The sequence below is a fragment of the Stenella coeruleoalba genome, assembly GCF_951394435.1.
Source record: "Stenella coeruleoalba genome assembly, chromosome: 11".
NCBI lineage: Eukaryota > Metazoa > Chordata > Mammalia > Artiodactyla > Delphinidae > Stenella > Stenella coeruleoalba.
Genome location: NC_137157.1, coordinates 90613461 through 90629582, shown reverse-complemented (window position 1 = coordinate 90629582; position 16122 = coordinate 90613461). Strand labels below are relative to the sequence as shown.

Sequence of the window (16122 nt, the reverse complement as noted above, 5' to 3'; positions counted from 1 at the left end):
TGTATGTTGTGTCTTTCATATTGGTCCTTAAAGTCACAACGTCATTTCGACTTACGACCCTTCTTATTCTTCCACTTCCCTTCACTTTTAGCTCAGATTCAACCACTAATTCATTAAATCTTAAATTACAAAGGACAAGACCTGAGTAGAGCTGGCCTCTGTATCCACAGGTTCCGCACTGTGGATTCAACGAACCATGAATCAAAAACATTTAAACAAAATTCCAGAAAGTTCCAAAACGTAAAACTTGAATTTGCCACACTCCAGCAACTATTTATATAGCACCTACATTGTATTAGGTATTATGAGTAATCTAGAGATGATTTAAAGTACATGGGGATGTACATAGGTCATATGCAAATATGTCATTTTATACAAGGGACTTGAGCATCTGGGGATTTGGGGATCCATGGGGGTCCTGGAACCAATCCTGGGGCAGAGGGGCTAGTGGGTAGCGACGGAGGACTGTAATAACAGAAACAACCAATTCTGGCTCTGCTGACCTGGGGCTGAACCATCATTCAGCCTATTAGGTGAAGTGGTTACCTTGTACACGTCGTGGTGATCGAGAATGTGGTCGAAATTCTTATAGATGTCATTGAGCATGTCCACCACTTCCATGGGGGTGCTATACTTGCAGATGGTGGTGAACCCCACAATGTCACTGAAGTAGATTGTAACTTCCTCGTATAGTTCAGGCTCCACGATGCCTTTCTCCTTCAGAGACTTGACCACCAGCCTAGATGAGGAAGCGAAAAACAAGGCCTTCAACTTCAGCAAATTTCTTCTTCCCCTACAGAAATCTTTGAGGCTGTACTAATTGTCCACCAGGAATTCTAAAATTGGGGATTTCCAGTGAATTGTGTGGCTAGGAAGCAAAGACAGTTGGCATGAACCGAATGTATGAATACACTACACACACGTAACACATGTATTTGACCTCAGATGAATAGGAGGTTCAGTATTAATACTTGATTATAACACTAATATACATGTACACATAACTGTAATACCTACACAATCCTAATATTTGCTCACTTTTTACCTCTCTATTGATAGCTTCTTCTAGATAGCGCTCTACATCCAGAAGCCGAGAAGGAGAGTGTGTCATTGATGTAAGAGCTTGACTCACGATAGCTATCAGATCTGACTTTCTCATCAGTAAATAGTTTTACTTCCCTGGCATATTTAACACGGCCTTGTTTAATATCACTATGAAGAAATAATGTATTTAAAATGAATTCTGATATATTCTGAACCCGGATTTATTTGAAACATTTTGGAGCAGAATTGGGTCCTTTAAAAAGCAACATCAGTTACCACGTAAACAAGTTAAAATTCTGCTAAAACTGCACAAGTCGAATAGAAGCAACTTAGACTATCTCTGTTGAACAGACATAAAGGGCAGTATATTAGGCTCAGAATTAAGAGAGAAGAACCACAAGAAGAGATGCCACGCTTCCTTTATGTGCCAAGTTGCCTTTTCATTGAGTAAATGGGGTGGAGGGGTGCTGACATGAGGCTGCGTGTTCCCTGTCTGCCTTTGGGATCACTTGGTGAAGGACCAGAGTACGGACCACCTGCAAGCTGGGAGGTACGACAGAGGTCATAAAATCCCTTACTTTTCCAGATGAGAAAGCTGAGGCTTAAAAAGAAAGTATGGGGAGTTCCCTGGCGGCCCAGTGGTTAGGACTCCATGCTTTCACTGTCCAGAGCCTGGGTTCAATCCCTGGTCGGGGAACTGAGATCCCACAAGCTGCACGGTGCAGCCAGAAAAACCCAACCAAATAAAAAGTATGACTTGCACAAGGTCCCAGAGCCACTGAGGGCAGAGCCAGTGCTGGAACTCAGTAACTCCCAGCCTTCAGCCTTGTAATTGCATCACATTCCTGCACAACCCAGGCCTCGGATCCTCAGGGTGATGGGGAAGATTTGGAGGTGTGCTGGCTGCAGTAAAGGAAGAAGGTCTGGCACTTTCCTGGAAAACAGACAGCCAATCAACCACCAGCATTCCCAAAACTCATTTAGAAAACCTTCAGAGCATCAAGGGAGGTCCTTTCAGTTGGTACGATGATGAAATCTGGGAACTTGAAAACCGCCCCCGCTGTGTGGCTGGTCAGATTCGCAGGGGCACGTCTGGGGCGGTGGTTCTTTACCTGCCCCGTAGAAGGGTGCAGATTATTTGGAGGCTACATAGACTAATGATAAGATTGGATATTTCGCCATCTTTGCCCTTCATTTTACTGCTTATAGCTGAAAAGTCATATGAGCTTAGAAAATAGTATATTACCTGAGAGAGAAACTAATGTTGGTGGATCAATGAAGGAAGGGCTATGAGTTAACCTGGTGAACTTTGATAACAGGTTTTTGCTGACACAGTATACAGAGTAGGTGTCTTAGAAGTGCTTCCCACAGGTACGTAGTTTTTTCCATAGGTAGAAAAAACTTCTATTTTAACCTGTTTCAAAACCCCCAGGAGTGCTGGGAAATAAGTGTCTGGCTCCTACCTGCAACTTATTCACAATTTTGCTGTAATATTTATTTTGGATTCTTCTAGGTATCATGCATGTATATTTTAGTTTTCTTTTGCAAATATAAAGAACTTGTATATATATGATCAAAGTGACTTGCCCTGCAGTCACTGTGTATTGCAGCCCTTGCTCTACAATCTTTGGTGATCCAACGGGAACATCTCCCGTCTAGTGGTCAACATGGCACACTGAACCAAGGGTAGGAAAAAATCCACGGTGCTGAGCCAGCTGTTTCAAATCGTGAGTGTCATTACTGGTTAAAACCATCAGTGATAAAAAGCTGGGAAGGCAGCTAAATCATCAGGATGTTGTTTTTGTCACAACTCAGCATGAAAGGCCAGGCAAGGACTGATGCATTACATAAAGAACATTCGCAGAGCACTAACAGAAACTCCATCTCTAAAGTGAATAATAAGGGCTCCAGCCTATGCCCAGGGTACCAATGCCAGGCTGAGGGCACATGGGTTCTGCATTAGGCTTTCTTCAGGGCCAGATGGCTGAACAGGGCATGTGTGTAACTCCTACCTCCTCATTCAGGCTTGTAGAACAGAAACTATTTCTTTATTTAGAAAACAACTCATACGAGCTCAAAATCATTCCTTTATTAATGTAGAGCTGATATGCTCCATGAGCATGGGTTCAAAATAAAATAATAATTAATGCAAGTAATATATAAAAGTCGTAACTACTATGCATAGTAATAACAACCATGGACATTACAGACACTGTGCTAAGTACCCTATATTGTGCACATTATTTTAGAGGATTCTTTGAGCCAGCCTATGACGGGAAACAGGCTTGCTGTGTTTAGGTAACTTGTCCAAGGCTGCAGATCACAAGTAGGTGGTGGAACCATGATTTGAAGTCAGGCCTAGCTGACCTCAGTTTCCATGATTTCACCCAATGCGACACTGCCTAGCTTATCCTTAATCTAAGAGGACAGTTTATCATTCATTGAGCAGAGAAAATCACCTCTCATTTGTGACAGTTGTGGGTCCCTTGGTCCAACTTATTTCCCAGCTGTTCACATTTTAATTTCTTGCTTATCTTAACATTTCTTAGTTATTACCTGAGGACCAACACTTATCAAACGTTAAACTGGGATTTCAACCTTAATTTCTTTCTCTTCTGTCATGGTTGTAATATTGTTTCACAAAATAGAGGTCAGCCCGTAGATGCCTGTGTGATGAGACACCTGGGGAGAGTGGAACCATACCTTCTCCACTAAAGATGCTCCCACTTCTTGTAATTTGGCCTCTACTTTGAGGCAGACAGAAGAAAGCAAAGAAACTAACACTTAGTGCCTGAAAATGCCTTAAAGCTTACAGATTCTGTAGGAAAACTTTAATTTCCATTTTTGGACTGGGGAGAGACAGTGACTGGCCTAAGGTCCCAGACTTAGCAGAAGTGGCCAAGAGGTGCTGGAACCCAGGTCACCTTAACTCTACCGTCCATGCTCCTTCCATGGTACCACACAGCCACTGGAAAACAGCCTCTTTCTTCTAGCTATTCAGACAGTGCAAACCAGGGCAAGGCTTAGCAAGGTACATGAATTTTTTAAAAAAAAATATTTTCTCATATTTTATTGTGCAATATAAACTTGACTAAAATGCACTAAGTAACAACATGTTATATTTAAATCAGCACTAAATTAAAATGTTTGGTGGGAAATAGCATAATTTATTTTAATACACTCCAACTCAGTCTGAAGGTGAGCAGTTTACTTCTGAAGGTTTAGAGATTCTACCTATAGCTTATTATTGAAACAGACAAATTTTTTGGTCTCTTTCTTCACCTTTGATTTTTAAAAATTCTTCTTCTTTAGTTCACAGTGCCATAGAAGTGTAAAATAAGACTGATAGAAACCACTCTAAAACATATGGCTTTATATACATAAAAAATTCAATAATGTTGTCACAACCCCTAATACAGTATGATTCTTATTTATTTACTAGCATCCAGAATAAATACATGTTCTGTACATATTAAATTGTTCAAGCGTATCTAGAGCAGTGCCTGGAAAAGTGGGGATACGTGCATTTTTAAACACAACAATCTGTTGAAGAATATGCGAAAGGGACCAATCCTATATAAATACAGAGAAGACCAATGCTAGACAAATACGCTTTGGCTTTCAGCCTTAAGGGCTGAGCATGTCTGCGGAGTCTGGAAGATCACGTCCGCGGGAGGACTTCCTTACCTTGGGAGCAACATGAAATTAAGCCTGTCAGCCCTGTCCCTCTCTGCCTTGTACAGCTGTGTCCTTTCTTCCACCAGATGTTCCAGGTTTCGGGAATACAGCTGCAGACGTCGGATCAAGGTATCCATGTAAGTTTCATTTTTTTGGTCATGGAAAAGGCTGTAGGTAGTGATAGATGAAGAGGTCTCCATATTATCAAGAAAACATGAACATCCATTAAAACAATGGGCAAATATCATAGACAGGTAATTAAACTAAGAAAGGATAAAAATGACCAACAAATGTAGCAAAAATTTTTAACCTGAGGAAGGATCAAAGAAATAACATTTTTTTTTTTTTTTAGAAATAACATTTTAAAAAAAGAAAAACAAATGTGAGCACAATGGTAATCAATGTAGGTAAGACGGAAGAAAAAGATACATTACAGCCTTTCTGGAGGGAAATCTGGTAAAATGTGTCATAAGCTTTAAGAATGCTCGTGCCGATCGGCCCATCAACCCTACTTCTAAGAATTATCCGAAGGAAACAATCACGCATGTGCTGAAAGTTAACTACAAAGAAAGCCACGGTATTCTTCACAAGCAAACATTTAAAAGTAACCTAAATGTGTAACAAAAAGTGATTGAAATATGAAGCGATGGAATATGAATGTATCATTAAACACAAATTAGAATCGTGATACACACAAAGATGCTACGTCTATATTATTAAGTGAAAACAGCCAGTTTATAAAACAGCAAAAATTATCATCCCATTTTTAATTTTTGAAAACTGGTGGCCATCTATTAAAAACTAGGTGATGTTTTTACTTTCTTGTTTGCTTATTCATATTTTCTAAAATTTTAAAAAGGAGCAACTTGCAATAAAGGGGAATATAAGAAAAGGACCAAGAAAAGTAAAGCTGCGCCTTATATAGTATCTCCTCAGACAGAGTCAGGGTCCTAGAGCAAAAGCCCTAACTCTGCCGTATTTTGTTAGATCAAGACAACTTAGATGAGATGGCAGCTTCTCGTGACCCTGTGACACGCCTAGGTGCAGAGCCCAGTCGGGAGGCACACTGAGTCCCACACAGCTGTTGTGAAGGGATGAATAGATCATACCATTTCATTATCACAACGACAATTACAAGTTGCCATTTCTGTACTCAAAAAGATGGACTACATCATAATCCCCTTGGTGTGGGGCGGGATGTTTGTTAAAAATTGAGTACTTTTCTATCACAGACCTATATGACTGGAAACTGCTAGGTTTGGGATTAAGAGAAATATTTAACAAGGTCCCTAGGAGATTCTTACCGGAAACCATTATGGAGTCTAGTTGGGTAGAAAGAGTGAGGGAGCAGGTGTAAGGGATGGATTATCTTATTTCATGATGAATTGATTCAATTAAAACAGTTTCCTCAACCTTGGCTGTGTATTTTAATCACTTGAGGAGCTTATTTAAACTCCTGATGCCAGCCTGCACCCAGATCAATTACACCAGACTCTCTAGGGTAGGATTCTGGCACCAGTAGTTTAAAAATCTCCCCAGGTGATTTCAGTGTGCGGCCAAGTTGAGAACCACCATATTAAAGGCTAAATATCAGGGGCCTAGTTTTATCTTCACGAGCTTACATTTCATCTGTCACACATACAATCTCATCTGCTCTTAGTAACAGGTCTGGGAAGGAATGAAAATAATAAATCATTTATTATTTCCTGCTCCTTTTCCACATATGACGGTTTAGATCAAACAATCAATGGTCCCACTTTCATTGTCTTCACTCTACCCCACCCTCGGTCCTGGGCTTTATTAAATTAGCTTCACTAAGTATCTGTGTCTTTGACTTGATGAGAACTACAGAAAGAGCTGGAAGGAACTGCAGAAATCATCTTTTTTCATTCCAATTTTACCAGCAACAAAATTGATACCCAGTTCGGGTGTTTTGCCCAATGTCCCACAACTAGCTATTATTAGATCCTAGCCTAGAAACTAGATCTCCTAACTCTTACCTCAGAGCTATTTTTCTCACCCTGCACCCTAACCGAAAACATGGGAAATCTAAAGTTCAGTCTTACTGGATAACCGTATGTTACTTTTTTTGATCCTGAATTATAATCCGATTCATGGCTCAAGTGCTTAAGGCCGAAGTTGCTGATCTTAAGATTTTAAAACTGTAAGAAACTTTTTTTTTTTTTGCGGTACGCGGCCTCTCACTGTTGTGGCCTCTCCCGTTGCGGAGCACAGGCTCTGGACGCGCAGGCTCAGCGGCCATGGCTCACAGGCCTAGCTGCTCTGCGGCATGTGGGATCTTCCCGGACCGGGGCACGAACCTGTGTCCCCTGCATCGGCAGGCGGACTCTCAACCACTGCGCCACCAGGGAAGCCCTGTAAGAAACTTTTTGATCTTCAGAATTATCCAGGGTTTTGTGCAGATTTGTACTAGACTTCTAAATCCTAATTACCTGCAGAAGGGTCAGGGAACTATATTTTTAACAGATCAGTCAGAATTTATTTTCGAATCAGGCAAGTTTTGCCCTTGAGTACAGTACTTAACGTTTCAAGTGATTATTCCCCCAAGAAAACGGTCTGTTCATCTCCATACCATTTTAATTTTTTGGAGACAGGTATTGTAGTCTGTGATCTTTCATTAGAAAAGACATTCTCATACTTAGCTGCCACAGAATGTCAGCTATTATTAGAAAAATCTGAAATTAGAAGGGAAAAGTAAAAATTTCAGCCCTACCCAAATATCTTGGCCAGTGTATTCTCGATTTTCTTGAAGTCTGGCCTCTTTTCTGGATCTTCCTCCCAGCAGTTTTTGACAAGCAGATAGACCTGGAAGAGAGAAGAGGTGGAAGTGAAGTAAGTTGGAAGGAGAAAGACAAATACCATATGATATCACTTATAGGTAGAATCTAAAATACGGCTCAAATGAACCTATCTACAAAACAGAAACAGACTCATAGACATAGAGATCAGACTTGTGGTTGCCAAGGGGAAGGGGGAGGGAGTGGGATGGACTGGGAGTGTAGGGTTAGTAGATGCAAACAATTACATTTAGAATGGATAAACTACAAGGTCCTAGTGTACAGCACAGGGAACTTTATTCAGTATCCTGTGATAAACCATCAACCCTTCCCTTCGATCCTAAACTAAGGAAAACGGAGATACTGATTTAGACCAGGTAGGGTTGATGGGAGAGACAAAATGCTTCACGGACGGACGTTTGCAGGCTTTGTGCAGGGGATGGCAATAAACAGCTGGGCTCTGTGAGTACGAGGCAAGTGACTCTAAATGAGTGAGGCTCTATGACATTAGTTTTCAACCATGCCTGACCGTGGAATCGCCCGGGGAACGTTCACAAAACTTCTTATGATTTTGGGAGATTCTGAATTAACCGGTTTGGGAAGGGGCCTTGTTAGGGTTCTCAGATATAGCAAATAGAAATACAGGACACCCAGTTAAACTTGAATTTCAGATAAACAACGAATAGTTTCTTTAGCATAAGTATGTCCCAGATGTTGCATGGCCGAAGGACACTAATCTATACATTTTTAAGTTCCCCAGGTGATGCAATGCCCAGCTGCGGTGAAGAGAAGCGAGGAAGGGGAGGTACGGAGGGAGAGGGAGACGCGAGGAAGCCTGTGAAACCATCTTTCGTTTGATACCACTTGTTTGCAGCTTTTGTGGGATCAAAAAGCATGGTGAAAACCATTTGTTTTAAATAATAAAGTTTGTTCTTCACTCTGACTCCAAGCAGGATCACAAATGGTACTAGCTACAGTCCCTACCTGCGTTCTTTTGCCTTAACAAGAGTCCCTGGGGAGGGACAGGACCACGGTATGGAACCGTGGTTGCCTGTACTCACCACTAGGTGATGCTCCTGCCTGGGAAAACGATCTGCTGGCTTATGCCTTAGCAAAGAAGGGACAGAAGAAGCACTGACAAATGGGCTGATACGGCACCGCCCGTGAAACAGCAGATGCTCTTCAGGCATTGCCAAGTCTTGGAGTTTTGGGCCTGTATTCTGCTGGAACCAGCTACTAGATAATGCAGTCGAATTCCTCATATCCAATTCCAGAAACATCCAGCCACATGAGTGAACTGATGAGGAGGATGCTTTGGTGAAAGAGGTTGTAAACGACATGTGGATACACTCAGGCTAGAAAGGAGGGTTTGAGAAGAGAGATGCTGATGTGTGGGGAGGAATCCCAGGATCCAGAAAAGCAGGAGGAAAGGAAGGCATGAGGAGAAGCAAGGATAGAAGCAGATGTAGCTCAGAACCCTGGGTACAACCTGCCTTTAATGCTGCAAAAGAGAGAGAGAAGTAAAAATGGCCCATTCGTGCCCAGCAGAGTCTGGCCATAACCGCATCTGGCAGGTTGCTTGCAAATTAAAGCAAAATATTTTTATCTTTATCCTGCAAGGAACAAAAGTTTAAAAAAATTTTTTAACAACCATATATATATATATATATATATATATATATATATATATATATATATATTTTTTTTTTTTTTTGGCGGTACGTGGGCCTCTCACTGCTGTGGCCTCTCCCGTTGCGGAGTACAGGCTCCGGACGCGCAGGCTCAGTGGCCATGGCTCATGGGCACAGCCGCTCCGCGGCATGTGGGATCTTCCCGGACTGGGGCACGAACCCGTGTCCCCTGCATCGGCAGGCGGACTGTCAACCACTGCACCACCAGGGAAGCCCCCCGACCATAAATATTTTTTAAACATTTACTTACCATCTTCTGGATTATAAAAGCTCAGATGAAATTCTAAAAAAAAAAATTAGAATTTTTTTTCCCACAGGCCTTAAAGGCCTCTGTGAGGGATTACAAAAAAATTAAGCAGATACAGAGGAAATCTCCGTTTTCTTCAGGGGAAGGATAGAAAGAGTGAAAGTACATTTCTCTATTGTTTCTAGATGTTGGCGTATTTATTTTTTTAACCAGGAGGTAGTATTTATAAGCTTAATATGGGTATCACATGGAATCTTGCTCTTTTAGCTCCTAAAAATCGAGAATGTAATGTGTACTTGAGTTCCTTCCTGAGTTGGGAGTATGGTAGGCTGATAGCGGCTCTCAAGGGTGTGTCCCAACCCCTGGAACCAGTTACCTTATTTGGAAAAAGGGTCTTTGCAGATGTGATTAAGTGAAGGGTCTTGCATGGGGAGATAATCTGGATTATCTTGATGGGCCTGATTGTAATCACATGTATCCTTATCTAGGAGGGAAGTAGAGGGAGATTAGACAGACAGAAGAGGAGAATGTGGCCTGGAAGCAGAGATTAGAGCATTGTGGCCACAAGCCAAGGAATGTCAGTAGCCACCGGAAGCTCCTGGAAGGAGCAAGGAATGGATTCTCCCCTAGAACCTCTGGAAGAAGCATGACCTTCTGGCAACTCATTTCACACTCCTGGCCTCCAGAACTGTAAGCGTATACATTTCTGTTGTGTTAATCCACCCAGTCTGTGGTCCTCTTGCAGAGGCCCCGGAAAACTCCATGCAGGGAGATATACTCACTTCCAGCTCTTTTTCCTCTGCTGTTTCCAGGAACAGATCAGGGCGGAAGGGTTTCACTCCGTTGGAATACTCCACTCTGAAAATCTTCTCTGGTGGGGTAGGAAGAATTCAAATTACAAGAAAGAATGCAGCGTGAAGGAATTTTAGCAGCAGCCTCCAGACTCTGAACTGGTTCACCGTGCCTGGGTGTGTACCCAGTGGGAGCGTGGCAGAGCCGAGGCCAGCACTTGACAGACAGATGTGAATGAATGGACGATCCACCAGGCGGAGGGGTCTCATGCCCCCTTACACCCAGGAGATTACCTTAAGTTAAGGCTACTAACCCTTTAAAACTTAACTCAGAGACTGCTGTCTTAGGGAGGCTTCCTCTGACCAAGACCCTAGCCTGTCCTCCCTATATCCCTTAGCCACCTCCATCCCCCAGACAGGTAAGAGCTGGCACATAATAAGTGCTCAGTAAAGCGAGGACTGGATGAACGGAAGGAGACGTTTCCTCCCTGAGAGGACATGTGACAAAACCATAGATCTGCTCTTAGTAAGAACTGAAATATGTGTTGTCCCGCTAGAGTGATCTAGTTCAGGTGTGAAGCAGACACACGTCTCTTACTGGAATCAGAAGGAAAGCAAGAAATTGTAAGGCGAGATTCTCTATCTCACAAAATTGCTGGCGGTAGTGGCAGCTGGCAGTGGTATATTGTCCTATGCTTTTCAGAGCCCTCTAACGTTCATACTGTCACTGAATTCCTCCAACTACCCCGTGGAGTGTGGAGGGTAGATGCGACATTGTTTTCGCAGATGAGGGACTGAGATGTGGTCACAGAAACCTCGGGGTCTCAGTCAGCCTAGAATTCCTGCTGGGTCCCAGGGAAGGCCCCCGAAGGGTCAGACTCTCACCCTTCTGGTCCCGACAGCTGAGCGTGTAGAAGGTTTCTCTCCGCAGGATGATCTCCTGGGCGATGATCCCATAGCTGTACACGTCTCCTTTCTGCGAGATGCTGGCTTGGCGTAGGTGCTCCGGGGCAGTCCACAGGTCTGTGTGTTCAGCATTGAGATTGCGAGGTTGAGGCGGGGGGTGAGCAGCCCAGAGGTCCCCAACTTGCTTTTATTTTTAAGTCCCTCTACCATACTGATGCTGGTGATGGGGCAGAACACACACTTGCCTTCCAAGCTGACTAGGTAATGCCAGGATTTGGGTGAGGAGATATGGCAACGCCTTCCCTAAAACTGCCTGGATCACAGTTCTGAAAACCCTCAAGGTCTACCTAGACCAGCACCTGGGGTATAGGAAGCGCTCAGTAAATATTTGTGGGGTGAAGGCAGTAGAATGTAAGAGGCTGAGGATTTAATAGCTTACGGAACATATGGCAAAAACCTATGAAAGCCTCTATAAATATTTTAAAACTATATATTTATATATTTTATGTAATATAAAACATTATAAATACATATATTGATGTTTCCTAAAAGAAAATAAAGACAGAACATTTGAACAAAGAGACCATCACTGATATCTTCTGGGTGTGACATACCGGCAGTCATGAAGTCAGCTATTATCCACAGACGTGTTTTCTTTGGTGCTCGCAGTATTATTTAAAAAAAGAACGCACACACTTTACTCACGTTTTACTAGTGTGCCTGCTATTCCTAGTGCTTTCCATCAAGTCTACTTCACACGAGTGAAGCACTCCTGGGTCCTGTGTTTGGCTCCTATAGACACTTGGGTTTTGGACCGCTATCACATATCTTATGTATAATAATGAGGGCGTACAATTAATTAGCCTCCAACATCCCTTGGAGGTTTTCCAGGATCACCTAGCTCCTTGCAGACTTTTGGAGATTTCTACCTTCAGCATTTTCAATTAAATAAACCTACAGATTCATGTGTTTTCAGTACGGTGATATGCTTAAGATGAAGCACACTTTCCTCATTTAGTTTTCCATCCAACTGTTCACTGCTTTTTGAATTTGTGTCTTGTGAATTCATGTGGCTTGTGATTCCTGAACGACTGATCCTAATGGTTAAACTTGTGGGAAGGGAACTACATCTACTTATGCTAAAACTTCCGATAACCGACCCCACAGATAGGTGGGTATAACTGGATGATGTCCAGAAGGATAGGATTTGGCCTGCAGTTCATCTGATGCTGTGTCAAGGTGAGTCATTTCATGAAGGTGAGTCATTTCATGAAAGAGATTTGCTCACTCCATGATGAGCACTGCTTGGCACACAGTAGGTCCTCAACAAGCACTTACTAGATTGAGTCCAATGTCCTAGCATCCTTGACATGACTGAAGAAGTGGGGGGCAGAACTCTAATTTTTCCTCCATTAAGGGAAAACTAGAGGATTCCAAAGTAGAATTAGAGGCAGAATTCAGTTTCTGGATCCAGGTAGTATTTTGAGACATATATGAGTCCTAGCCTTCTGAGGCTGTTTAACCCAGAATTCTAGTAAAGAACAGGTGAATGTTCAACATGAAAAGCCCTTTATACTTTACAAGTCACTTTTTTGTGTGTTACTTTTTTGACCCCCATCACAATCCTGAAAGGGATAGGTATGAATATGTTTTACTGATAAGACTTTTTTCTTATCATCATCATTTCTTATCATTATCACAGATAAATGAATGAAGTCTAGAATTGGGAAACGGGTCCTCAGCCTTGTACTCTGTCTTCTTGGGCAAACCTCTTAACCTCTCTGAGCTTCAATTCTGTCTTCTACAAATGAAGAGGGTTCGATCAGACGATTTCTAAGATCTCTTACTGCTCTAACTTCTGTATTTTTTCACGCAGTCCTGCTTCCACAAGCCAATAACTTCTTTATGATTTCTCCCTGATATCAAGGACACACAGATGAAGGAAATCCACAGAGGAGATTTGTTCAACTGGACAAGCATGCACTGAACACTGAGAAGGGGGTAGTGCTGGAGAATGACCCAGCTGATGCCTCTTACAACTCCAAGTGTTTATTTTCTGATCAGTATCACCATTTCCTGAGCACCTTAAATGGACTTGTGAGAAAAAAAAATTTTTTAAGTGGGAAACTAGTAAAAATTTCACTCATGACAGACCTTTTCTTGGAGGTAAAATGGAATTGCAGCCAAAATCAGTTATCTTCACCACCATTCTACTATCTACCACGCAGTTGGTGGATTTCAGACGACCGTGGACTTCTGTCTTACTGGAGTGCAGATATGACATCCCCTGTAGTTTTTCAGATAACAGGAAAACAAAGAGATATGACACTTTTCAGCAGCTCCATTATTTTAAGGAAAGAAATGACGTTTTGAAATTATTTTGGCATGCAGATAAAATCACCATCAAATTTTAAATTTAATTCCATTGTTTAGCTTTCAAAATGTTGTTAAAACCCCGATATTTGCCTAAGCACTGCATCTAGTTTTGGAGTCTATTTAGGTGACACAGTAAAAGGCAGTTGTCTAAAGACTCTGTTTAGTAGTTGTATATAATATGAAGCAAAGACTGATCCTGTTTTTTTAAAGCGTTTCCGCTTACCACTTATTCTGTGACTTTGAGTATGTCTCTAGTCCTCTGCTACCTCAATGAAAAAATATGAATAAGGCCTTGCCTTCCTGAAGGGAGGGGTGAGGCTAGATTATTTCCTAAAGTCTAAACGGTTTCATTCTATTTTGAAATAGAATGTTTCATTCTGTTTTGAAAGAGGAAGCCCTTTTTGAGCTGATGTGCTTCCCCCTGGTGGCCAGAGGTGGTATTGCAGAAACTGGTGTTGGGCCTTGATCCCAGGGATGAAATGTACCAAATAAGGTATTGTGTCACATTTTTTCCAACTGATTCTGATCCTATGTGACTTTCAAGTGATTTAAGACTGTATCACATAGCTTACTCCCGGGACTCGCTTTTCTTCATTCTTGAATGAGGCCCTAGTTACTGGTATCCACTTCCTTTTCACAGCACATCTGGGAAATATACATGTCCAGCTTTATTATTGCCTCATGCAAGACGAATGCCTGCCCTTAATATTTTCTCTTATGAAGATGAGGATTCAGTCATCTTCTCTGAGACCTTACGTGATTTTTTTACTTCCAGCAAATCTGTGAAAATATGTGCCCCAAGCCCAGTGTAGAAAGAATTTAATAATAAAAATAATAATGGCCAACATATATTGAATACCTGCTTGTCAGGTCTTATTCGGAGCACATGCATTGTTTCATAAAATCCTCACGACAACCCTATGACATAGGTACTATTTTTATTATCATTTTACAGATGAAGAGACCAATGCAATAGCTTGCTAGATCTGTTTTCCCAGATTTAACTTTCATAAATGTCTTTTGTGTTTGTGGGTCTCTTACCTTAGCAATGTCATACAAGACAGAGATCTTAAACTCCCAATCCATGAATGTACCATCAGGATAGGAAATTGTGTCATTTAAAACTTCCTGAGCAGGAGAAAAAGAAGAAGATGAGTTGTCTGAAGGAGGCTATTGTGGAAAGACTCTTACAGGCAAATAATGACTTTCTGATCATGAGGCCTTGGGCTCAGGAACAAGTTGGAACTCCATTGTCCTGGTTTTCCTGAACATGTGTTTCTTTTCTCTCTGATTTAAGAAACATTAGGTGGTTCTTATCCCAAGGAGATGAGCAGGAGATGACCATAGATCCAATATACCGGTTCTTCCACCAGGAGTAAAGGAATGAGCAGGCACCTGCCAGGAGAGTGGGGTGGTGGGCTGAGACACAGGCTCTGTCTCAGCAAAATTGCCCTAGTGTTTTTCAACAAGGAACTGCTATTAGGAAATTCCTTCATTAGGCTATGTTTTCACTTACATGATCAACTCTATCCATTGGCTTAATACCTCTAAGTGTTTCTTCTGTTTTCTAAGTCCTCTGTCGTTAAGACAGAGAGCTTGGACTTTCATGGGAACTGTAGGACCTAGAATTTTGAACTCACAGTATTAACGTGGTGATGGTTCTATCAAGATACAGGGTTTTAACTAAGCTGAAAACTATTCTTCGCAGTAAAACTCTAAACAGCACCCTAACTGAGAACCTAACAATAGTTTCTTGTTTGGGGAAAAAGCTCAGTTTTAACTCAGGTACTGTACCAATAGTTTCCAACAGAGGGTCCAAAGCCATCAGTCATTTCAGATAAGGGGCTGTGGATAGCAGGCCAAGTTAAGGGAGAGGAGTTCTGAGCAGACAGACCCTAAGTAACTCTTTCCTTGAGCACTGACATTTTTTACGTTTTTATTTGTTTACTATCTCTTCTCCCTACGAAAATGTTAATTCTGTGATAATCTTCATTTACTGGTGTATCGGCAACATCTAGTAAGTGTCTGGCACAGAGCAGATGTTCGATAAATGTTTATTGCATGAATGAATCAACTGTTCCTAAACAAGGTTAGCCAAGGTTGCTGTATATATTTTTTTAATTAATTAATTTTTGGGCTGCATTGGGTCTTCGTTGCCGCGTGCGGGCTCTCTCTAGTTGCGGCGAACTCTTCATCGTGGTGCGCGCGCTTCTCATTGCGGTGGCTTCTCTTGCTGCGGTGCGCAGGCTCTGGTCTCGCGGGCTTCGGTAGTTGTGGCTTGCGGGCTCTAGAGCGCAGGCTCAGTAGTTGTGGCGCATGGGCTTAGTTGCTCCGCGGCATGTGCAATCTTCCCGGACCAAGGGATCGAACCCATGTCCCCTGCATTGGCAGGCGGATTCTTAACCACTGTGACACCAGGGAAGTCCCGGTTGCTGTATAATTGACCAGGCTCTGTTAATTGGAAATTTCTGTTGCACTGAAATCAGATGAATCAGATATGGTCTAGCCTTTGTATGGAAAACACTGAATTTTGAAAGACCTGAAATTGTTATTATTAGAAATGTGTTTATTACATCAGCAGCAATTTAAAC

General features: G+C 42.0%; 1 protein-coding gene across 8 annotated transcripts in view; it reads right to left on the bottom strand.

Annotated features, from left to right (window-relative positions):
• The window catches only part of GUCY2C (guanylate cyclase 2C), a 106409-nt gene that overhangs the window by 13277 nt on the left and 77010 nt on the right, over positions 1-16122 (bottom strand). For all 8 annotated transcript variants that reach the window (XM_079936430.1, XM_079936426.1, XM_079936429.1 and 5 more), the window contains 7 exons: positions 14573-14659; positions 13310-13442; positions 11135-11272; positions 10241-10329; positions 7457-7548; positions 4732-4890; positions 547-739 (listed from right to left, as the gene is read on the bottom strand). In XM_079936430.1, coding sequence (XP_079792556.1) covers positions 547-739; positions 4732-4890; positions 7457-7548; positions 10241-10329; positions 11135-11272; positions 13310-13442; positions 14573-14659 — 891 coding nt within the window. The remainder of the gene's footprint in view (positions 1-546; positions 740-4731; positions 4891-7456; positions 7549-10240; positions 10330-11134; positions 11273-13309; positions 13443-14572; positions 14660-16122) is intronic.